The sequence below is a fragment of the Hipposideros armiger genome, unplaced genomic scaffold (genome assembly GCF_001890085.2).
Source record: "Hipposideros armiger isolate ML-2016 unplaced genomic scaffold, ASM189008v1 scaffold_416, whole genome shotgun sequence".
Taxonomy (NCBI): domain Eukaryota; kingdom Metazoa; phylum Chordata; class Mammalia; order Chiroptera; family Hipposideridae; genus Hipposideros; species Hipposideros armiger.
The window spans coordinates 884,060-907,489 of NW_017731766.1; the positions used below are offsets into that span (position 1 = coordinate 884,060).

A 23,430-nucleotide genomic window follows, 5' to 3' on the forward strand; every position below is an offset into this window, starting at 1 on the left:
AAAGGAAAAAGGGTTTAATCTCAGGAAATGATGTCTTTGAAGATAAAATATTATAAATAGTGCACAATAAGATGATGCATAAAGACTGCTTAAGGCACCAGAAAACAGTAGCACCTGAAAAAAATGAGAAAATAATCTTTGAAAGGATTTTTATAGTGCATAAAAACAGCCTTAGAATAGCATCGTGGGGAAAAACAGAGCTTTCTTATCTTACTGTTGAGAATTGTATTTTTAATTTTGCATTATATGGAGGGATGGATAAGGTGCACAAAAGCTGTTCACTGCTTAGGGCCTCTGAAGATCTTGGTTTAGCACTGGCAGCGGGCTCTGAAGCTTTTTCCAAGCTCAGCTTTGCAAAGTGTTGCAATTGATTAGTGATGTCTGTGACATCTTAGATAAAGAAAGTGGTGATGGCATCAGCCCTGCCCCATACCCACCAACCCAGCATGAAAAATTCTTTTTATCTGGTCGATAAAAGTACTGGAATTTCCAGAGTAACAGATAAATTTCTTTTAAAAGAAATGTATCATGTAGGACATCATAAAGGGGACTTTGAGCAACACAATGAAATATTTTTCATTCTAAACACTAGATTTACAGGAAATGCAAAACATACAATTTTTTTTCCTAAGACCATTTGTTGTCTAGAAAGGAAGCCTGACTCAGCAAACCCAAGTTGGCAAACAACTTAGCAATGAGATTCAGGTCCATAGCTGTCTTGGGACCTAACTTGCTCTAAGGACTGAAGTAGATGACAGAGAAAACGATGGATAGCACGCCTAACACTTACCAAACAGTTGGTCATCCAGGGCTAAACTGGATCCAAACGAAACACATTAGGTAATAATTAAGAGTCAGACTTCTGGTCCTTGGTTCCACGAGGCTTCAACTGGGCCTTCAAACTCTATTATTTGTTGAAGTTCCCAGGTAACTCTGATGCGAACAGATGTTCGGGAACAATACCTTAGAGTACCTACCCTCCTTAAATAGTACTATTCACAGCCAGGCTTTTGATTATCAGCGATGGAGAGCAGACAATTGAAGGATTCCTGGAGTTATCACCTTCCTGGGCACCCTGACAGGGGAGGGCTGGAAGGGGATTCCTCCTCTAAAGATGTCAGGGTTAGGAACAAGGATCCCCTAAGCATTTCTCCATGACCTCATGGCGGGCAACGACTGTTTCACAGTGACAGAGATTGATGTAGAAAAGAAGGTGAGGAAAATCCGAGCCCGGACCCAGAAGCACCTAGATTTGTATGCGAGAGACGGTCTTCGAACACTGTGCATCGCCAAGAAGGTAAGAGCAAGTTCCTCGGGAAGTGGCTGAAAGGCCTCAACCCTGATTCTGTCTCTTCTAAGACCCTTAATGTTGGTTGCTTTAATATTTTCAAAATTGGATATTTTGACTCACCGCAGAGGCCCATGACTTTGACAGTCTTGCTGGGACAGAAATCAGAATGGCAAGTTTCCTTATCAATGTGGTTTTTGTGGTTTCCTGCTTTTCATTGCGTATATAATTGGTAACCATAACTCACAACTTGTTAATGTTATAATTTTGCCTTCAGAGCATCCTTTTAAATATTGCATTATTTGCGTAGATTTGAAATGTGGGCGATTTTATGGGATCACATAAAAATCTTGACTTCCGGTTTCTCTGGAAAATCTAGAGGAACTGGCAAACTGGGTCTTCATTCGTGAATGGCCGCAAATCGCTACAGCCGTGTAGCAGCTGATCCCTTTGATGAGGATTGTGTCCTGTGGCTGGCCACAGCCCCAAGCATTCCCCATAGCCTTGCCCTTGGCTCAGCTGTAGTCATGCAGGTTACCCACCTCAGTTCTCCAGGTCTTTGACCTTGAAGTCCCTGCAAGGGAGGCAGGCAAAGAGAACTATGACTCCCAGAGCAGGGCCATCTAATGAAGCACCTAAAATCAGGTAGGGGAGCTATGGTGGCTAGATTTATTCCTCCACAAGTTGCTAGATTTATTCCTCCACAAGTCCCCATAGCGCTTCATCGCTTTTATGGTGCTTAGAGCAACACAGAGTTTAAGAGCACCCACTTTAAAGCCAGCCTCACCTGGATACAAGTCCCATCTCACCACTTACCTGTTAACGTGACCTTGGGCAAGTTTCTTCACCCTTCTGAGTTTTGGATTTTCTTATCTGTAAAATGGTGCTAATGCCCCTACCTCATACAGTTGTCATGGAGGTTAACTAAAGAAACACACGTACTTTAGTAGGCCTGTGCCTACTAGCAGTGCTTACTACTGTATACATTATAATTATACCCTTACCACCTTTTATTTTCCATCAAAACTATTTGTGCCTATTTTGCTGCCTCTCATGAGACTGTGAATGCCACAAGAGTGAAAGGCCTACCTGTGTCCCCTTGGTTTTCCCTATACTGCCATGCACAGAGGAAAAAACCAGGAATATTTGATGCTTGGACAAAAGAATTATTCATTGCCCTAAGAGGCAGTATGCATGCAAGGCCAACAGAGGGGTCTAAAGGTGCTATTGGACCCCCAGGGAGGGAAATATGACCTCTAGTTGGATTCTTCCAGCTTTGGGGCACCACCTCCAACAGCTGGTGGAGCAGTCTACCAGGCTATGCAAGATCTGGCTGCTGCTTACCTTTCCAGCCTCACTGCCGGTCCCTCTCTACCTGGCTCCCCACCCTTCAGCCAACTGGTGTGTTCCAGGAACAAAGCCAAGTTCATTGCTGTTTCACAGCCTTTGCACTTGCCCCACCCCATGACTGAACCCTTCTCATCATTGGATCTCAACTTGCATGCATCTTGCCAAAGAGATCTCAAGATCCAAATGAAACAGCCCCTCTCCCCAAGAGCTATCACTCTACCCAGTCACACTTCATCATATTACCCTCTTTATTTTCTATACAGAACTCCTTGAAATGACCTGTTCTTTTACATTGTTTACTTGGATTATGTCCCTCACCCTCCAGTAGCATCTAAGCCCAGGCGTGCAGGGACCTTGTGTGCCTTGATCACTGCTGTATGTCTAGTGGGGTAGGGGCTCAAGGAATGTTTGGTTATAATGTAACATGAGGATCAATCCTTCATGGATCCATGTATTCAAAAAATGAAAAATGATCATTGAGGAGAAAGCCCCATCTAATTGTGTAGCGAAGCTCAGACAGGCCCATCGGAGGCCCAGCACGCGGGGAGTGGGAGGGATTCACTCAGCATTGTGAATGAGCCTGTCCCTGTCCCGAAGGTTGTAAGTGAAGAGGACTTCCAGAGATGGGCCAGTTTCCGGCGTGAGGCCGAGGCGTCCCTCGACAACCGAGATGAGCTTCTGATGGAGACCGCCCAGCATCTGGAGAATCAACTCACCTTACTCGGTAGCTAAAAATAAGTCTCATTAAGTGAAAAATAGGAATGCTGCAAGCTAGAAAAGAAGTTCTTCGCCCTGATTCTGACACTGCTACAAATGTGTCTCAATTAGGAACCTTCCCTGGGTGCCCTTCCAGGTATTTTCGCTCAAAAGGGCCGTGCCAATACCCAACCCAGACTCCACACGCAGCTCCCTGAGGATGCCCAGAGGCATCCTGCACTCCCTGCTGGATGAAGCCTACGACTTTGGTTGCTTCTCCTCCCCTTGACCAAATGTTTATTGAGCACCTACTATGTGCCAAGTAGCATGCTAGGCCCTGGGGCTACAACAGGGAACAAGAGCCCAGGCCCTGTCCTCCCGGAGGTCAGAGTCTAGTGAAGAAGCTGGGTGATTAAACAAGTCATTTCAACAGTGTGATGAGGGCTGGGCTGGAAGGTATCCTGGGTAGGATGGAGGCATAAGGTAGAAAGTGCCAGCCTCGCCTGGAACCAAGGAGGGAGTAAGAAGGCCAGAACTAAACAAAGAAGAGGAGCTTCTGCTCAGGCAAAGGGAGAGAGTGTGCCAGGTGGAGGGAAGGGCCCAACAAAGGCCCGGAGGTGAGAAAGCCTGGGCCGGCTGCTAACTCAGAGGTCCGCCCGTGGCGGAACCACGGGGTGTGGGGGACAAGGATGTGGGTGAGAGGTCAGCGGGACCCAGATTATGAAGGACCATGTAAATCTCGTGCTAAAAGTTTGGAGAGGGGAAGAGAGTGAAAGCAGGGACAGATTTGTGCTTTCCAAAAATGACTCAGGCTGCTGCTGTATAGAAGTTAGATGGATTGATACGCTGGAGGAACCATGAGAAGCGTGGAGGCTGCAGTTAAGCAACAGCGCTGTATTTCTGTTGGAGGTAAAGCATTATCGAGGGAGAAGGGGGAGGGAGGCTTTATGTATCAGGATTAATCCCCTCACAGCTAGGGAGCAAGATCTGAGAAAGGCCTTGTGGGAACAGCATGCACACACTAGCCACGTGACGGATGCTTGCTTTCATCTTGGAAAGCAATGCTGAGCTGGAGACGAGGGCCAAGTATTGCTGTGTGCCCAGGGGCACATCCCTGCACCCCTCTGAGCCTCAGCTTCTCCTCTGGATAAAACACACTCCTCCAAGCAGCCCAGCCAGACCGGGTGCATGGGGGAAAGACCCAGTGTCACTGTAATAAGAAGGTGTTGTTACCTTTGTATTTAAAGCTAGTGACATGATTTGGTAAGATGGGTGACAATCAGGAGGAGAGAGTTTTGCTCCCCACTTCCTCCAGCCTTTTGTTTCTTGCCTGTGTTTCGACTGAGGGGCCTTTGCCTGCTGCCTCACAGGCCTCCCTGAAATCTGGCCACGAGAGCTCATGTTAGCAGGAACCAGAAGGTAGCGAGGCCAGATAGCTCTATCCACTGCACCAGGCCACTGTGAAGTCACCCCATTAGGGCACTGACCCTGTTCTCACCCCCTGAGGTTTCTTTTGTTTGGGGGAGCACTCTGGTCCCAGTGGGTGAGAATTGCTCCACACCTGGTCCTGTGAGAAAGAGAACACACTTGTCAGGACCTGTCAGCTTCCTTGGCTGGGAAAGGCTTTCACAGCCTTCCTGTTTCATTTTCTCGTTCACACAAATAAATGTGTTTTCCTCCTCCCCCCCTTCACTCTGCCTCCCTCGAATATAAATCAGCTTCAGAGTCTCACCCTCCAGGCTCACCCGTGGAGGGACAGACGAGGCTCGAGCCATCGCTCTTCCTGGGGCTGTTTACCTGCGCATTTGGGCCTCAGATAGAAAACAGGCACGTTTCGGAAGGATAGCAAGGTGGTTTTTCTTCCCTCAGGGTGGCTTGGGAAGGAGGGCTGGGCTGGGAAGAGATTTCATCTTGCCACCAAAAAACTGCCACGCCGTTACAAAGCTGCCTTGCATGCACGCTCGGTCCCACAACGTAAAATGACCTTTTCACTATGCATCTCGCATAACTGCTTTGCCAACCTATTGTCACTCGGAATTATCAAAAGAAATGAAATGCCTTGCTCCTGCCAGAGTGAAATGGGTGGCCATTCTTCTGTGGTCTGAAATGAATCTCAATTTCAGTGCTGGTTTATTCTTGCTTAATCACTGAGCTACTATTCAGTACCTCAATGTAGTCATCAGGGTTGGTGCAAAGCTTGAGATGATTCAAAAATTATGGAATCTGCATGTTCCATTCCCTCCAAGAATAGTGTCAAAAACCTGAGTCTATTAACTCTGCTGTGAGCAGTTGCAGAGCAAAGATTTCAGCCTCTCCACTCCCATTCCCTCTATGCCGTCCACTCCCCTGCTAGCCTCCAACTGTTAGTCCTGAATTCATCCTGCTTCCTCCCAACTCCAGTCCATGCTCTAGAATGATCTTAAAAGTCAAAACTGGTCCTGTCATCTCCAACTTAAGCCCCTGTAATAGCTTTCTTGGCTATCACAGAAACCCCCAATCCCTTCACGTCCTGACCAGGCTCTGTGAGATCAGCACCTTATCTCCCTTCCTGGCCCCATCTCCCACCCCACTTTGCCTCCCTTTCTGTCTCTTGTCTTATTCTGACCCCTGGGCCTTCACGCATGCAGATCCCCCTGCCTGGAATTCACTTCCTTCTCCATCTCTCAGCTTTATCTTCCAGGTCTGAGCTTCAATGGCTCTTTCTCAGCAATGCCTTCCGTGACCTTCCAGATAAAGTTCAGGCCTCCTGGTGTATGTTCACATGGCACCCTGGGCTTCTCTCCTCATGGCGCTCAGTTATAAATCCTTATTCAACAGGCCTTAGGGCTCTGAGAGGGCAGGGGCCAGCACTATGTCACTGGTGTATCCTGGGTGCTAAGCATGCCTCGAACATGGAAGATACTTAATATGATCTTTGCCTGGCTTGCTAGGGCTTTGGGGAAATTAAGCAGCTACTTTTCCACTGTAAATGTGATGTCTGCTGTCTTTGATCATCACTCCAGGAGCCACTGGGATCGAAGACCGGCTGCAGGAAGGAGTTCCAGACACAGTTGCTGCTCTGCGGGAAGCGGGGATCCAGCTCTGGGTTCTGACCGGAGATAAACAGGAGACAGCGGTCAATATCGCCTATTCCTGCCGACTGTTAGATCAGACCGACACTGTTTACTCCATTAACACAGAAAGTCAGGTGAGGCCACAGTTTCTGGACCCAGACATCCAAGTGCAGAGAACCCCTTAGGCCAACAGGAAACAGGCTTATGGGTGGGATTTGGGCATGCAGGGAAGCACCCCTACCCCAAAATCTTAGAGCACAGAGGGCCCTGGACGTCATCAAGCCCAATATCCTCCACCTCATCCCCACACATGGTTGACCACTATATTTACATTATGTCTAGCTGTACATATTAGAAAGTTTTGCATCTCCCGAATCCCATCTGTGGCCAGTCTCCCCATTCTACAGATGAGGAAACTGAAGACCACTGAGGCTACGCCACCTGCCCAGGGTCACCCTGGTAGTTTCTGATTGACCGAGTCTAGAATGCTGTTCTCCTCCAGGCCAGCGTTGTTTGCATGATGCCATACTGTTTGCTCACAGAACCTCAATCGTTTAGATTAACTTGTCCCTTGTAAACGCCCCGATTCAATTTGAAGTTATTCTGAGTTTAAAATCCCAGCCCCAATTAGTAAGTCAAATTGGTTTGCCATAGAATGAAACCTGAAGTGAATGACATGAGACCAGTACCTTTTGATGGAGAGAGAAAGAGATAAGCGAAGTTCTAAAACTGATTCTTTCAGCCGGGATAGGTTGTGGGTGACAGGGAGCAAGGTTTGGAGAGAGGACTGTGCACAGTCTGCGGAAGTGTACTCAAAGTTGTAACAACTTTATATTCAGGAGGAAAAATCTATTTTCACAATGCAAACTGCAGAAAGTAAGCTGCCACCATCTTCTCGGCTGATGAATATGGGAAGTGGGCGTTGAGCTGTGTGTTCCTGTCATCAGAAGGAATTGGATTAGAGGTGGAGCGTTAGCAGGAAAAGCGCTGTGTTGCAGGGGTGGTGCGTGGAGGGTGCCTAGAGACCTAGAGCATGCCATGGGGAGAAGCAGAAGAGGAAGTTGGGAAAGGGACAGACCACACCGAAAAAGAGGCTGAGGGATGATAGAATCTCTCACACTTTCAGTTTTGCCTGAGGCTGATCTTGACCCAGAATAGAAATTTCCAAAGTTTAGTGTTAATTTTTATTCCATGAAGAATCCATATACACATATTAAAAAAAAAAATAGTATATACTATTGAAAGTGCCTGAGGCCCTTCACATGAATTGGAAAAAGCATTTACTTTCCTGTCAGGTGCACAGATTATGCTATGATTAGATTAAACCCCAGTGAATTTTCAAAATGAAAATAATCTCAGGGAAATATTTGACGTTCATATTACACTTAGGAGAGAAAGTAATTTGCAGCTTGCTTGAGTGCCTGATCCCTGTAATAGTGTTGATGTCTGCCTGCCCCGCTGACAACGGAAATTTTGTTTGCAATGATCATTTCACTCCAGGTGATTTCAAAAGGAGGATATCACAAACCTGTGAGTCAGCCAGTCTGAGGGGAGGGCGGGGGGGCTTCTGTAGGTTCTGTTAAATGCAAGGCATTCCCGTAGGAAGTTGAAGATGCTTGTTGATTAATTAGCCAAAGTTCCTAAGGAATAATGGGCCACACTCCATATGGAGTTCAGTCACTGACAACTCTTTTAAAGCTGTCCAGGACCCTCCAAGGTAGTGCCTGGGTTTAGGCCCTGCCCACACCGCTGGGCCCCCTGAGCTGATAAGATGAGTCTTTTTTCATCCTCTTGTCTGGGAAAAAGGGGCAGGTGCCTAGATATGTTCAGACAGAAACTGGGGAAATCCATTCTAAATCTCTGATTTATTTAAACCTCAGTTTAATGTAATTACATATTCAGTGAAGATTTTCTCCAAGGGGTTTAATCTGCCTAATTCATTATAAATTGATTCAGGGCTACCGTTTCTTTGTTGTGCATCTTAAAGCTATAAACAAGTTAGGGGACCTAGCTAGACCTCAGGGTTTGCATCCATAAGATGAGAGAATTACCCATCACTGGAAGTATTAATCTGTCAAGAAATGTTCTGAGGAACAGAGACCTGAAATGACTTGTAAGAAATAGAACACATTATACCAGCGTGACATATTGTTATTTACCATCAGATTAGTATTATGTATTATCTTAAACCACTCCCGTATCAGTTCCCATCTTGCTGAACTATTTCCACTCCTATTCCCAAGCAGTCCCTCCTCTTTGGGCCATTAATTTGCTTCCAAATTAATATTGCTTTGATGCTGTTTGAAATATTACAGAGAAATGTAAAAATCAGAGTGATTCTTAGGTAAGTAATCTCTATGGTGGTCAAGTTTTATAACTGTTTTACTAAAGCATAAAGGGAGATTTTCAACCTATGTTTCCAACGTTGCTTACTCATACCAAATTCATTATTCTCCTTTTAGGAAACCTGTGACTCAATCCTCAGCTGTGCATTGGAAGAGGTCAAGCAATTTTATGGACCACGGAAGCCAGACCGCCTGCCTCCTGGGGCACCTCCCCCGACCTCAGGAGCTGCTATTCCAGAAGTTGGCTTGGTCATCGATGGGAAGACACTGAATGCCATTTTCCAGGGAAAGCTGGAGAAGAAATTTCTGGAGTTGACCCAGTACTGCCGGTCTGTCCTGTGCTGCCGCTCCACGCCCCTCCAGAAGAGTATGATAGTCAAGCTGGTGCGAGACAAGTTGAGCGTCATGACCCTTTCCATAGGTACCAATCAGGCTGAGATGTGGGTGGCGGTTTGGCAAGAGGCCCTGATCAGAGGTGGGGGAGGGGGTCAAATATCAAAGTCAAGATGCTTAGGCTGAGGATCAGTGTCTTAGAGGGAGAGAGTCCACAGTGACAATCAAGATGAAGGAGATGAAACAGAAGCTAAGCGGAGTGGGAGAATGAATCAGAGTTCTCAGGATTAGCGAGTCAGCTAAGAAAAAATCAGGACTTGGGTGGAGGGCAAAGCCAAGAGTGTCCTCAAATTCAAAACATCCAGGTAGCTCAATAATACACACTCAGCCAACTCAATTCTGGGACATGAACCATTTCCATGTTTCCTTCAACACTTAACACATGGCACAATGCTATGGACCTCAGGTGTGTGTGGATTTGATATCCTGCCGAGTGTTGATGGCTGCTGGGGAGATTTTACAAGTTGGACCTTTCCCATATTTAATTTTGTATGTTCTTTCCTAAAGACAAGGCCCAGCACAAAGCATACACTCAATTAAATGCCAGCTTGTTGTTGGTTGATGAAGAATTCTTCAGAGGAGGCTAAGCTTTGATCGTGGATGAGGCAGATAGATGAAAACTGTACTTATTTCAAACCTCCCAGGAACAACCAAAACTGGTTTACAAAAACCTTCATGAGGTGGCCTCCATGAACCCCCCACCTGACATCTTCCTCTCCCCAACACTCAGCACTCCACGTTCCAACCAAATGAAACTGCTTCCTGTTCTCCATGAGCCTTGTCCCATCTGTCTTACTTCCAAGCCTTTGCACAAGCCGCTTCCCCTGTAAAACCCCCTCCTACCTAATCTTCCTTTGCTCTGTGAGCTCCCACAGCACACAGCCCTCATAGTTCCAAAGTACTGTCATGCTTTCTATGATGGCAGGCTTAGGAGACCATGAGTTCTTTGTGTAGAGGGTCAATGTCAGTCTTATTCAGCATTCCATTCCACACTCAGCACACACCAAGAACACAGTAAACATTGCATTCGGTTGGGGACATTCTCACAGATAGTTCCTGGTTCTCTTCCCCCCTATACAGACATGGGAAGACACTTTCTTTCCTGGGATTCCAAATAAGAAACTTATTATACATTGATTTTTTTTGTTCCTGGTCTTCAGGTAAAATCAATTTTTTTTAAAAAAAAGGGGGGTTATGGGGGCACAAAGAATACAGGAAGCAGAGTTTTAGCAACTGCATTCTAATTTTATTCCCTTGAATCGCCCTCTTCAAAACTTCAGACACACATGAGTCAATAGACCAGGATTGATTCCCTGAGGTAAGAGATTGACTTCACTCCTATAGCAACAGAAACAAAACCAGCAGGGCGAGAAATAGCATGATTATACACCTCTACTCCCACTGGTTTGCTAACGGAAGAGGCTAAAGGGTGGATTTGTTCTGCCATGGGGAAGATTAAAAGTCTGCATTGCTCTGCTATCAAAAAAATCATTAGGAGAATAATGGCTACTTGTAATGACAAAATTTTTAAGATCAATAAATTTTGTTGCCAAATAATTAGAGGGAGAAAATTCTCTCCCCCAATTCAATATTTTCTACGATGCCTAATATAAATTTAATTGCAGATTATTATGAGAGCCTCCTGGGAAAAGAGGTGGGGTCAGGAGGTGAAGGCAATACAGCCTACAAACCACAGCCCGAATCCAGCCCACTGCGTGTTTTTATAGGGATGCTAAGGATGGTTTTTATTTTTCTAAATGGAAAGACAGCTGTTCAGTTTTGCTACTTGGCTCACAAAGCCTAAAATATTTACTATTTGGCACTTTACAGAAAAAGTTTGCTGAACTCTAGTCTGAAAGACTAAGTGTTAGGAAGAGCCAGGCTTGAGGGGAAGGCCTCGCCGTACAGAGCTGTGCTGCCCAAAAACGGTTGCCACTTAGCTATCTGTGGCTATTGAAGTTTAAAATTAAAATTAAGTAGAATTTCATCAGACACGTTTCAATAGTCACAGGTGGCTAGTGGTCTCCATCATGGACGGTAAAGACATAGGACATTTCTGTCATTACAGAAAAATCTGTGTGACGGCGCTGGCCCTCACTTCCTGCTTCCCGAATTAGTTCATTGAATGGGAACTCAGTGCGACTAAGTGTACCTCAGCCAAACAATTAGTCAATCCCCATTTTCTATATTCAGAAACTAAACTGAATGTCATCCCTGTCCTTGGGTACCACTGTCAATCTCTGACAATGTAGCTGCCCAAACATCTCAGCTGCCTTGATATGGTCAGTATTCTATGTTATACTGAGTTGGGGAAGGTATTCGTCTTGAGATCAGATCTCAGTTCCAATTTTCCTGGGTCCCTTCACTAGTTGGATTACTCTTGCCGAGTCCCGGTGTTGCTCAAATTCTCCACTGGCTCCTTAGTAAAGTCCATTGTCACATTTGTGAAAGCTTTTTGTGTAAACTGTAAAGCACTGCTCAAGCCTCACTTATTCACCATTGCATTCCCAATACCTAACGTCATGCTTAGTATCTGTTGAATGATAAAGGGAAAGTGGGACCTCTTGTCCAAAGAAGAAATGACATCTCTCAAGCCAAATACTATAGCAATTGACTTTTCCTGTAGCAATGTTCAAGGATTCAACTATATATAAATGGGACACTTTAGAACCACTGGTCTAAAACGCTTCTCGGTGTCCCATAGCAGCTGGACCAGGAATAAAGGTACCTCATGACCTCTCCTCTTTCAGGTGACGGAGCAAATGACGTAAGCATGATTCAAGCTGCTGATATTGGGATTGGAATATCCGGACAGGAAGGCATGCAGGTACAGTTCCCTTCAACTGGCCTTGTTTCTTTCTGTCCTCGATCCTTATTGGAGAGTTAAGGCATTCCTTGCAGTGTTAGGGGTGCTTCTCCCTGAGAGCTTTGCAGAATTATCATCTGAAAGTCAGGGGGCTTCCCGTCTATACGTACGTAATGTCCATCCCCACCTCCCTGCAGCTCTGTCCTTCAGAACACAGGGAGATCAAATGATGCCCCACCGTTTACAGACAGCCGGTGATACCCATATTCTAAAGCCACGTAGTACCCAGCCATTCAGGGAAGTCTAAGCCCTCCTCTGACTCCATGCTTTCCTCCCTAGAATCTTCACCCACATCCAAAGTTGCGATGCCCTCCATGAGCAGGGACAGAAATAAGGACATCTGAAAACATTTTTGAATTGCCATGTTAGTCTTGATGGCTAGATAGACCTAGAAATCGCTTGGTACCCTTTAGTAGTGTACCTAATTTATTCAAAATCCAGCTTGGAACAAGCATACCAGCTGGAGCTGCTAATGCTTTCCATTAAAATAGACCCCACGTTGGGGCTTTGAACCATTAACAACTATATTCCCACCACCAATGCAGACAGTAGGCATTGCCTAAATTTGATGGTGAGGGGAAAGAACACTGAACTTTTGAGTATCTAGCTTATGCCAACACTCTATCGGGCACTTCACAATTTTTTTTTCCCAGTTCATTTTGACAATCACCACAACCCTGTGTAGTAGGGGCTGTTATTCCATTTTTTTCAGATGAGGAAACTGAGCCTGAGAGAGGTTACACGGCCTGACCAAGATTCAGGCCAGGATTTATAACCAGGCTTGTCCAAGCCCCATGCTCTGAACAGAGTCCTAGGAACTGTGTCTCGTTCTGAGTAACCCCAAGGGCAGAAGACGCATTCCATCTGAGCATGGCGCAACTGGCCTGCCTCAGGAGGTGGCCAAAGGTGTTCAGAGGTCTGAGGATTACTTGCCCGGAACCCCCTACTCTCTGGTTAACCATCGCATCTCTAGCATGGTGCCCAACACAGACGGAGCCTTAATAAATGCTTGTTGGATAAAAGACGAAGGGCCAAACTAGACCACAGGCCCCTTCTGACCTGCGCTTAGTGGAATCTAGTGAGGTTTGGAGTTCCCGGAGGAGAGGGTGGGATGTCAGAGTCTAAAGAGCCCTATAATCACAAAGGGTCTTTCAGACCCTACCAGTTGTGGACCTAGAACAAAGCACCACGCTTGAGGGAGCCTCTTTGGTATACTGGCAGCCGTGGATGGACGCTGACGTCTGCGTTCTTCCCTCTCAGGCCGTCATGTCCAGTGACTTCGCTATCTCCCGCTTCAGACACCTCAAAAAGCTGCTGCTCGTGCACGGCCACTGGTGTTACTCACGGCTGGCCAGGATGGTGGTGTACTACTTCTACAAGAACGTGGTGAGTAGCCCACGGGAACCTCCCTGCTGGGCCGTGGGAGTCTGCAGGGGACCAGCTCTCCCCAGCAGTAGAGCATCTCGGCATGAGGGAATGAGTCAGGCAGACCTGGATTTTGAATCCTGACACTGCCCCTTTACCAGCTGTGTGACCTTGGGCACTTCTCTAGGCTTCCATTTCTCTTGATAAAATGGGGCGAATGCCACCTATTTTGTAACATCATTGTGAGGATTGGTGATACTGTATGTAAAGCACCTGGCATGGGAGGCAGCATGGGTAGTTACAAACATGGAGTCTGGAGTCACACATATTTGGTTCAGATCTAGGCTCCCGTATTTGGTAATGGCCCTATGCCCTAGTTCCGCCATCTGTAAAATTGGGCTGGTCATAGTACCTTTCTCATATATTGGCTATGAAGAGGAAATGGGAACTTGTATATAAAGTGATTGGCATGTGGTAAGTACCCCCATAAAGTTAGCCATTTTTTTTTTATCATTGCTGCTGTTGTTACTCTTAGAGGGGCTCTGTAAATGAGGTTTATTTTCTGACTGCAAGCAAGAAGGAGTTTAAAGAACTAGTGTGACTTTTCTCTTAGATTTCCTCCCCAGAGAGCGCCACCCTAATTCAAGAGCCCTATCCAACCCCTTGGGAGAGTAAAAGTAGATGTTTAGGACAGAGTCCTTGGCTCCCACGTGAGACCCTACATACCATGTCCCAACAGGGAGCTCAGAGAGGTCAGGACGCTGAAGAAAATGCCCATTGGCAAAAATGTTTAGAGTAGGGGAAGGTCATCCAGGTTTTAGTCTTGTCTGACTCTAGCGTGCTGTGTGAACTTGGAAGAGTCACTTAACCTCTCTGAGCCTTGGTTTTCTCATCACTAATATAAGGAGACTATAACTCTGTCTGTCCCTAGAACTATTATCAGCAGGCTTTAGTTTCAAAGCTCTGGAATGCATATAGCGCTATACAAACACAATCATGTGAAGATATTATTGTTTCTCCTAAAAGGTATGTTGATGTCTGCCTTGTAATAGGGGTCCCATGCAGGCACACACCAGCTGAGGTATTAAAACTGTCAGTGGCTCTTGTGTGAAAAGCCCTTGATGAACAATGGGTATCGGAAGAAATCAGTAGCATTGCTGTACTAAGGGAAGGAACAAGGCCTGGGTTTTTCGTTATCTAGTTCAAGGACTTTTGAATAATCCCCAAAAGTCTCTGAATAGAATCCATTTCAATTTGCATAAGGAAACAGGAAGGATTATGAGCAGGGTGATGGAAGAGAAACATGAGCTAAGTAGCAGCAAAAAGTATATTATTTTTCCTTTGCCCCATTCTCCCAGTCCTGCACTCAGGCACTGCCACAGTTATCCTCACTCAGGAGTAAACATTTTTGTGTAAAGTTCAATATATATGTATATTGAACTTTATATATATGTGTGTGTGTGTGTATATATAAATATATATATATATACACACACATACACATGTATATAGAAACAGCATGGCAAAAAATAATATTAATTTGATACACTGAATGGTAATATTTCAGCATGTCTATGCAAAGTCACTCACTTTGACTTGAAATCATTCTCAGCATGAAAGACTTTACTTAGAAGTCAAAATGCCCTGTTTATTTTATTTTTGGGGGGTGGGCTTCCAAAGGAATCATTCTTTTGAATAAGCACAATCTCTTCTCTGCATTAAATTTGTGAAATAGGAAAGGAAACATTTCCAGCCAGCCATGCTTTCAAAGCCCAAATGATATTTCTTTCCAGCCCGGTGCCATGCTCAAAATTGTGACACTAACGCTGCATTATCTCCCCATTGCAATTAGAGGGCGGAGAACTATGACTTGCACATCCGAAACCAATTTCAGAGGGGATTAAAACTCTGCCTGCTCTGAAATGTGAGCGATGAATTAATTACTGCACTGGGAGCCTCTTGGGAGGAAAAGCAGGCGCCCCATCTCCGGGGCTCAGTGCATTCCCTCCGAGGTGCCAAGACTTCAGCCAGGCAGAGGAAGTGGAAACAAGCAACAGGGCCTCGGAGGAAGAAAACACTCTTTCATGTTAAAACTCCAGCATGAGTGTTAGGAGAATAGAACCACATGAAAGGTTGTTCAAATCACTGTTGCACATCTGCTGTGTCAGGAACACTACCAGGGACTGGGTATCCAGACAGAGGTGGTCCCTGACCTCTGGAGGCTTACAGCCTAAATCAGGGCTCAGCAAACATACTCTGCAAAGGGCCAGATGACAAATATTGTTGTCAGTTTTGTGGGCCATCCAGCCTCTGTGGCACCTACTCAGCTCCTCTGGGGCGACAGGAAAGCAGGTAAGAACGAGATGCAAATGAATAGATGGGGCCGTATCCCAGTACTCACGGCTGGATGGGGCCTGCAGGGTGTAGTTGGTCATCTCCTGGCCTCAACAAATCTTGCTTCTCAAAATATGGGTTTTGGACAGGCAGCATTAGAACCACCTGGACCTTTGTTAGAAACTCAGATTCTCATGCTCCATCCCAGACTTGCTAACCCAAAAGCTGCATTTTTAATAAGATCCCCATGGTTCCTGTGACTCTTAAAGATTAACAAGCGCTAGTATAGAGGAAAAGAAATTAATTTTAACAGGTCTCCCTAGGGGTAAGTCAGGGTGCTGTGGACCTATCACCAGGAGACTCTGAACCTGATCAACCAGGAAGAAGTAACATTCCACTTATCACATAAAAAACGGTAAAGGTAACTGACTTAACCAGCTTCCCTGCTAAAGAGAGGCTTGACAACCTGAGTCCTTACAGGAAATGTTTCACGCAGCTTATATAATTTTATAGCATCCCTAGTATCTAATTCCAAAACAGAAGTATAAGTGACTTACAGTAAATATACAAACACAGCAGAGATGCTATAAAAGAAATATAAGAGTATAGAGCAGGAACCACAGAGAGGAAAGTTAATTGCACCAGAACCCTGGGATAAGACGCTAAGTATTAAATGTCTGGTTCAAATAAGCAGAGCGGTTCCCCAGTGAAAAAAACAAGCAAAACACTCTCCCTTTGCTCTAAATTCAGAGATCAATTTGTCAAGCAAACCTTTAGAAAAAGGCCACACAGAAATCTTCCAGAACTTGTCTTCCATGGCATTTTTGTAGGAAATGAAAATTAACTTCCATAGGGTCACCCTTTGCTTCTAACGAGCCTTAATAAAAATCAATATGAAATCATAATTCAGTAAGGACATCTCTATGGGAAACTGGGCCAAAGATATCCAAGCACATAGTGTTTTGTTGCTTTAACTAGGGCTTAGTGTGTGGGGTGGGGTAAGGCCCTCAGTAAATGCTTGTGCTCTGACGCCCAGCTCACCAGAGTTCTCCACGCCACCCTGAGCTCTGTACTATTTCCTTGGTACTTAGTACTTCCTGGTACCGTTTGGCAAAGCATTAACATCTGCTATCATTTACAGAGAGCCTGCCATGTAGGAGACACTGGGTTAAGAACTTTACATACATGTGTAAACAGGAGAGTAAGTGGCGTATAGGGGTTCAGAGCGTATGTGCTAGATAGAGCCAGACTGGGTTCCAATCCCAGCCCTGCTCTGTTACTTGATAGCACTGTGGCACTAAGTAACTTATGCTATCTCCCATCTATAAAGTGGGGCTACTACCCAACTCACGTAAATGAGTTAAGATCTGTGAGGTACTTAGAACAGTGCCCCGTGTATAGTATAATAAATGCTTAATTTGTCCAGATTAAACTTAGTTGATGGCGACCATGACAATGATGACAGCAGGTGCTAACAGCCTTGTGGGAACAGACCTCTTTCAGAGCCAGGAAACTTCTCACTAGTCATCTGGGGAGAAAAGCCAAAGGATGGAGCTCCTTGGCTGGAAGAATCTCAGTCAGCATTGTGACTGCATAACCTAAAGACGGGCCTGAGAAGGCCCGGGGTGGCAGAAGAACTTTGAAACACTCAGGTGCTGGTTGAACCACTTCCTGACTCTGAACTTGGCAAGGGATAACTGTATGTGTATGTGAGAGCCTCAGAATCCTTGTTTGTAGAGGGGGACTAGTAATATTGTTAAGATATAACGTATTTTATTAGTCTAATAAATAGAATTATATTATTAACAATAATATTAATCTTGTAAGGTTGCTGGGACAAATTGTAATGTAGATTACATACCAGGCACAAATAGAAGTTCAAATAACAATTATTGGTGTTACTAATAGTAATAATAGTAACAGGTTGTTGTTATTATTATTATTATTATTATTATTATAAGTAGAAAGCCTCTTCAAAGTAAGCCTCTTCAAAGTAACACTGGCCCAGCAGTCAGGGAATGAGAATTCTAGCTTGAACACAAACTTGCTGAATGACTTTTTAACTATACCCTTCACCCCTCTGTGCCTCAACCACAGGGAGTGGAGACGTTCTAGCCCTAACTCCAGCACCAGCTGCTTACGTGTCTTTGGTCAAGTCACCAGCCCACACCACTATATGGTAGACGACCATAGTGACCCAGTCCATCTCAGGCGGGGCGGTCTTGAGTGGAAAGGAGCTTTAGACAACATAAAGCACCCATTAGGCAAAAAATGTTCTTATCCACCCTTCTGAGTTGCAGGCCATTACGTAAGTATTAGAAGATGAACCTTCTCGTGAAGCCATCTTCACACCCCTGGTCCAGTCTTTCCATCATCCCTTCCTCAGGGACGTCCCTTGCTCTTACCACACATACTAATAATAACTGCCGCCTTTCAGAGTCACATGCCATAGTCTACATACCACCACTCCCATCTGAAAGATGGCAAGATGATGTTCAGAAAGGTTAAGCAATTTGTTCAAGATCACACAGCTGATAAGCAACACAACTGGGGATTGAAAAACGAGTCCTCCCTGCCCCCAAAACCTGTGCCCTTAACCACCATGGTATACTTACCAGAACAAGGTCCTAAAGAACATTTAATAGCAGCAGTAACTAGTTAGCAGTAATAGATTCAGGAGCTGCTGCTCTAAGGAGTCGAGCTACCTCCAATCCTTACCTAACGTTGCATGTCCCCAGTGAGGAAACTGAAGCTCCAAGTCAGCGTGGGGACTTGTCAGAGGCTCCCAAGCAGCAGCTGGCAAGCGGCTGGCTGCCCGCGGGTCCCCACTCTCAAGCCCATGCTCTCTGCCCACAGAGCTACGTCAACCTGCTGTTCTGGTACCAGTTCCTGTGCGGGTTCTCTGGCTCCACCATGATCGACTACTGGCAGATGATCTTCTTCAATCTCTTCTTCACCTCCTTGCCTCCTCTCGTCTTCGGCGTCCTCGATAAAGACATCTCAGCGGAAACACTCCTGGCGTTGCCTGAGCTGTACAAGAGCGGCCAGAACTCCGAAGTAAGGGGCTCGGGCAGGTAGAGGGAGATGACCTTAGCCTCTCCCTGACCTATAGCTCCTCCCTGGAGGTGTCAGAGAATGAGCACTGGGCTGGGGGATCAAGAGCCCTGTGTCCCAGTCACTCCTCTGCTGCTTACCCCATGTGACCAAGGAATTTTGCTCCCCATCAGCGGCCTATGTCTCATTTGCTATTGAGGGTGATGGACCAGACCAGTGACTGTTTTTTCCTTTTAGTGATTTCTTAGTAACATCACCTGTTAACATGGGCCTGCTCTAATTGAAGGGGGAGAGGGCCTGCAGAAAGACCCCCTGCTTAGCCAGCTCCACTCTCCAGGCTTTCAACAGGAACCCCTAGGTTTGGTTTGGGAACCCCTGGGATTAAAAGCTAATTTAAGGTGAAGTATTCATCAATGAGGTCTTCTGCCTCATGTCAGGGAAGGCAAAATTTGGAACTCAAGATTATACACGGTCTAGAACTTGCTGGTATCGAGTAGACTACAGAAGGCCTGAGAAGCCACCAAGATGGTTTCTTAGAAAACAGAGGTGACGTTAGACAGCGGGCACTCCAGGTAGCCAGGCTGGCACTGACACAGGCCAGGAGCCTGGATGCAGGAGACAGAGAGGGAACCGGAGTGCCTCGAGGAGCAGCTCTGGGAAAAGGGACATCCAAATGCCTGCGAGTTCCTTTGCACCTGGGGGAAAGGAGAGCAAAGCCAGATGTGGTGTTTGAGAGCTGGTGATCGTCTGTGGACAGCCAGCAGAGAGCCAGGCCCACCCTAACCCAAAGATGGGAGAACACAGCAACCCCAGGACGTCAGGCAAGGGAGACATGGTGGCAGTACGTGTACATCCTGCGCCCTTCTAATTGATTGCCCCCTTCCCACAGGGATGCTGGCTACATTACGTGTTCCCTGAGTATCTAACATTAAAAGAAGTTCATGGAGCAAACTGCAAATGGTTTCACTTTTCCCAGGCTAGGCAGGAAATGAGAAGGATCATCTCTAAAAACATTGAGCTGTGTTGCTTGGCAACCTGTGATCCTGGTCTGTGACTGAGATCCTTTCAAATGCCATTTAGAAACCTGAGAATCTCCAAAATTGCCAAGTTTATTAATTTTTTTATTAAAGCTTTTTTTTTTTTAATTCCCACCCTCTCCCCTTTGACAACCAGTATTAGCTTGTTCTCTATATCTATGGGTCTGTTTTGTTTATTCATTTAGGTTTTTTTTTAGATTTCACTTATGAGAACATACAGTATTTGTCCTTTCTCTGACTTATTTCACTTAGCATAATATCCTCACTTAGCATAATATCCTCTAGGTCCATCTATATTGCCACAACTGGCAAGATTTCATTTTTTATGGCTGAGTAATATTCCATTGTATATATGTACCACATCTTCTTTATCTAATGATCTATCAGTGGACACTTAGGTTGCTTCCACATCTTGGTGATTGCAAATAATGCTGCAATGAACATAGAGGGTGCATATATTTTTTTGAATTAGTGTTTTGGATGTCTTCAGATAAACAACCAGAAGTAGAATTACTGGGTCATGTGGCAATTCTATTTTTAATGTTTTGAGGCACCTCCATATTGATTTCCATAATGGATGCACCAATATGCAGTCCCCCCAACAGTGCACGAGGGTTCCCTTTTCTCCACACCCTCGACAACACTTGTTTGTTGATTTATTGATGATGGCCATTCTGACAGGTATGAGGTGATAGCTCACTGTGGTTTTAATTTGCATTTCCCTGATGATTAGTGCTGTTGGACATCTTTTCATGTCTGTTGGACATCTCAATGCCCCCCTTGAGAGAAATGTCTATTCAGGCCCTTTGTCAATTTTTTAATTGGATTGTTTTTTTTGGTTTTAAGTTATATGAGTTCTTTATAAATTTGGGGTATTAACCCCTTATCAGATATATCATTTGCAAATATCTTCTCTCATTCAGTAGGTTGCATTTTTGTTTTGTTGATGGTTTCCTTCACTGTGCAAAACCTTTTTCGTTTAATGTAAACCAATTTGTTTATTTTTTCTTTTGTTTCCCATGCTCAAGGAGATATATCCAAAAAGATATTGCTGAGGGCAATGTCAGAGAGTTTACTGCCTATGTTTTCTTCCAGGAGTTTTATGATTTCATGTCTAACATTTCAGTGTTTAATCCATTTTTAGTTTATTTTTGTACCAAGTTTAGATAATGAACTCAGATAATAATTACTGATGAGCACTTACTAGGTACTAAAACACAATCACATTTAGACTTCTTGAAACCCAAGGAAGTAATTGGCGGTGTTTTTACTCACTTTTGGTGGAAGAAGAATTAATTCTCAAAGCAGTTTAGTTAATTTCACAGGTCACACAGTTAGTAGAAGAGTTGGGACTCGATTTGAGGTCTGTCACCCCCAGGTCCATGCAAAGAACAGTGTTACTTCTTGATTTTGGTGGTGGTGACTGTTGTTGGTGTATTCTTTCTCGGCAGTGTTACAACCTGTTGACTTTCTGGGTTTCCATGGTGGATGCGTTCTACCAGAGCCTCATCTGTTTCTTTATCCCTTACCTGGTAAGTCATACAGTCCCATTCTCACCACATAAATCACAGCCTGGAACTGGTCCTATTTACATGAAATCCTAAACTAGTGGTGTCTTTCTAAGTAGTCAGAGCCGAGGCTCCAAACAGGTAGCGTGCAGATGACATCCAACCCAGGGTATTTGAAAAGTTAGAATGCTTTATCCAAACATTTTAATTTCTGCCAGCTTTTGAAAAATTGAAAGTTATCATTATGATGAATCATTTTTCCCTCATGGCAAAAACCCAGAGCTGACTCACAGCCCTGCTTAGGTGGGGTGCATATTCTCCAGTGAACCATAGCCCCCACCCGTCCCTTTTGTCTTGTACCTGGCCTTCTTTACTCATTTACTGTTTCCTGCTTGTACACTGAAAGTATTCAAATTTACAACCTTTGATTTACATTTAGATTTGTGCTTCCAAGGTCAAGGCAGCAAGGTCTGATAATAAGGAATACTACATTACTGGAAATAAAAGCAACACTGTAGATAAGAATAATACCAACCCCGTCTCAACCTGGTTCCCCAGTTTAGAGTGAGAATTCAGAAAGTGCAAGATATCTGTATTCCTCCTACATAGGGAACCAGGATGTGGGGTAATTGCTACCAAGTAAACAGTAATGTCTGCCCAGCCTCTCGGCTCATATCCTTTTGCAATTAGCAACAAGATGGGAGTCAAGGAAGCAGGCATTTTGTGCTCTGTTTGACTTGCCTGGCTTACAGTGCCCTCCCTGTGGCCGTGCATCTGCTCGCCTTTCCTGCTGAACCTTTGTTCCCATTTGTGTGCTCAACAGACCTACCATCTAGGACTATTTGTCGTTCCACCACCCACCATGCTCACCTTCGGTTCTGGCCTTTGGTTGCACTGCCCTTCTCCCTTCTCTTCAAGAGATTAACTCCTCTTATGGTCTCAGCAGATATAGCCCCTATCCTGTACTCCCAGAGCACTTTGTACTTGCCTCCATTGTAGCATTGACACCCCCCCCCTTAAATTGTACTGAATTTCCCTACCAAGTAGGCTGTAAACTCCTTGAAGGTGGAGACAGAAGTGTCTTTAGCAATGGGCATCATGCCTGGTGGGTGCTCAACAAATTATTTGTTCATGCATTCCAAATGTTCTGGAATACCCATCATGGCTTCCTGTGAAAATGTGTTGCTAAATAATTTAGCCCCGTCAATCCACTCCTCATGTCTATTCTGTGGGTCAGTTCCACACAGGTGACAGCTGGACATCTTCTCCCCATTCTTCCCAGCCCCACCCCTTGACACCTGCCTTCACTGATATTTAATAATCACCATGTCAAAGCCAAGGCCTTGAGTCCGTGTGCGTATCTGACAGTGCCTGTTTGTTTCTGCTCCGCAGACGTACAAGGACTCTGATATCGACGTCTTCACTTTCGGGACACCCATCAATACCGTCTCCCTCGCCACAATCCTCTTGCACCAGGCAATGGAAATGAAGACCTGGGTAAGTGCCCCTTTGGCTTAAAATTGATGTTCCTGTTTATTGGCCACATTCAGATTTCTGAGTTGTTTTACTTTATACTTTATGTCATTGATCTACTTGGTAACTACATACTGAGCTCTTACCTGTGTCGCTCCTATACAGGGGTGAAAGAGGTATAGAAGATAAAATTCCTGGCCTCAACCCGCTTATCATCTAGCCAGGACGATGAAACTAACATATATCAGACAATGAGACCATTAGTTGCAAAAATAGATATTACTTTTTACAAATTCAAGAACGTTTTCAGAAAAAAGGAGAATATTACACCGACCATACTTGACCATGCTATGAGGAAGGTATGCTCCCCCTTTAATTTCAGGGTAAGAGACTAGAAAACTGCTTCCATGTAACTACACCTGAAGCCCAAATATCACATTTTAGTATCTGAAAAGGAAATGCCAGCTATCTCATTAAGTTCTTCTAATCAATAATTACAAAAACAAAGACCTTAAAATTATATGCCAGTTACCTATCTACATGATTTTAATGTATTATCTTAACTTCCCTTTGTGTTCAGCAGAGGTTTTTTTTTTATTGAGATATAACTGAAATATAGCACTGTATAAGTTTACAGCATAATGACTTGACATACATATTGCAGTAAT

General features: G+C 44.8%; 1 protein-coding gene across 2 annotated transcripts in view; it reads left to right on the forward strand.

The window, feature by feature from the left end:
* ATP10B (ATPase phospholipid transporting 10B (putative)) overlaps positions 1 to 23,430 on the forward strand; it is a 260,075-nt gene that overhangs the window by 222,242 nt on the left and 14,403 nt on the right. For both annotated transcript variants that reach the window (XM_019664097.1, XM_019664098.1), the window contains 9 exons: positions 1,188 to 1,297; positions 3,236 to 3,362; positions 6,337 to 6,521; positions 8,850 to 9,153; positions 11,876 to 11,952; positions 13,252 to 13,377; positions 18,547 to 18,747; positions 21,233 to 21,313; positions 22,682 to 22,786. In XM_019664097.1, the coding sequence (XP_019519642.1) occupies positions 1,188 to 1,297; positions 3,236 to 3,362; positions 6,337 to 6,521; positions 8,850 to 9,153; positions 11,876 to 11,952; positions 13,252 to 13,377; positions 18,547 to 18,747; positions 21,233 to 21,313; positions 22,682 to 22,786 (1,316 nt within the window). The remainder of the gene's footprint in view (positions 1 to 1,187; positions 1,298 to 3,235; positions 3,363 to 6,336; positions 6,522 to 8,849; positions 9,154 to 11,875; positions 11,953 to 13,251; positions 13,378 to 18,546; positions 18,748 to 21,232; positions 21,314 to 22,681; positions 22,787 to 23,430) is intronic.